Source organism: Gavialis gangeticus, unplaced genomic scaffold (genome assembly GCF_001723915.1).
Source record: "Gavialis gangeticus isolate Ggan-Ray unplaced genomic scaffold, GavGan_comp1, whole genome shotgun sequence".
In the NCBI taxonomy this organism is placed as follows: domain Eukaryota; kingdom Metazoa; phylum Chordata; order Crocodylia; family Gavialidae; genus Gavialis; species Gavialis gangeticus.
Genome location: NW_017729025.1, coordinates 149025931 through 149027150, shown reverse-complemented (window position 1 = coordinate 149027150; position 1220 = coordinate 149025931). Strand labels below are relative to the sequence as shown.

The 1220-nt window shown below is 44.5% G+C and overlaps 1 protein-coding gene across 1 annotated transcript in view; it reads right to left on the bottom strand.

Moving 5' to 3' along the window:
* The window catches only part of MOB2 (MOB kinase activator 2), a 58195-nt gene extending 57286 nt beyond the window's left edge, over positions 1 to 909 (bottom strand). Inside the window, exon 1 of the mRNA XM_019519752.1 lies at positions 691 to 909. Coding sequence (XP_019375297.1) covers positions 691 to 800 — 110 coding nt within the window. The 5' untranslated portion in view covers positions 801 to 909. The remainder of the gene's footprint in view (positions 1 to 690) is intronic.
* Positions 910 to 1220: the final 311 nt, after the last annotated feature.

Genomic DNA, 1220 nt, shown 5'->3' with positions numbered 1-1220 from the left:
CACACACACACACACACACACACACACACTTTGTGTACAAAATACACATGAAACATTTTCCCATTTGGAGTCAGATGCCTTGCTCAGTTAACATTACTGGTGGGGAAAGAAAAAAATAAAGGACAGTTACCACTCAAATGTAGGGCTTTTAGAGCTCCAAGCAGGAGCGTGAACAAGTAAGTATACAAGGTTCTTTGGGTAAATCTGATATCTTGCATTAGACCAACTCAAATAGTTGGAACAATTCTTCTTTGCAAGCTTTCAGGTATAAACACCCTTCGTCAGGCTGAGGAAGCATCTGCAGCTGGTGTGTGCTCTTTCTGGATGGCTACAACAAGTATTGTACTGTACTTAAGTATGTGTAAGTGCAACATAAAAGTTTAGGAGAGGTTATTAATATTAGAAATTCCATCTTTATACAGTATGTATGCTAGTTAGATACAGAAGCAAATCAAAACTTGACTTCACTGGTTAAAAAGTATTGGGTAAAATCAAGTCACTGGGGCAGCTGCCTACCTAAGGACCAAAGTCCTCCCCTGCCTGCTTACGATAAACCTCCACTTTAAAGAGTTCCCCCATTACTTATCTACTTGCTTACACCAGCAAAACAGAGTACATGCCCCTTTAGCTGTGCATGCTGTACCACCTCTCCCCTTTACTTCTTAAAACACTGACAAACTTGTTTTTTACCTGAGAACTTTGCCCACCGCCTGCAGAACCATTTTGCAGCTTAATCCAGTTTTGGGACTCTGGGACAGTACGGGCCTTTCTCCAGAAAGGTTACAATGGTCCCCAACCATTGTACAGAAAGAAAATGGGGATGGAAAGGGAAAAAAGTTGGGGGAATGGCCAGCACAGACTCTCTTCCACTCTTCCAGCTCGCTTCTCCCCCTCTGAAAACGAGTCCAACCACATTCACCGGTAGTGTACACAGCTTACTTCATCCAGTCCTCCCTCCCTATTTTCCTCCGCCAATAAGCAAACAGTAAGAGCGGAAAAAAAACCCACACACACAAACCCTCAGCTGGAGAGACAAACAGCTGCTCCTTTTTACATACTCTGAGCCAGAGCCAAGTCTGAGGAGCCAAGGCCAATAAGGGAGCGTCTGAATTGCCCTTTTCAAACCGGCGCCGGCCGTGCACCAGGACAAGAGTACTAGTGTGGGGGAAAAGTAAGCCTCTTTCAGCCAAGCTCTTAGCATGTCGTGTTGGGAACGATAT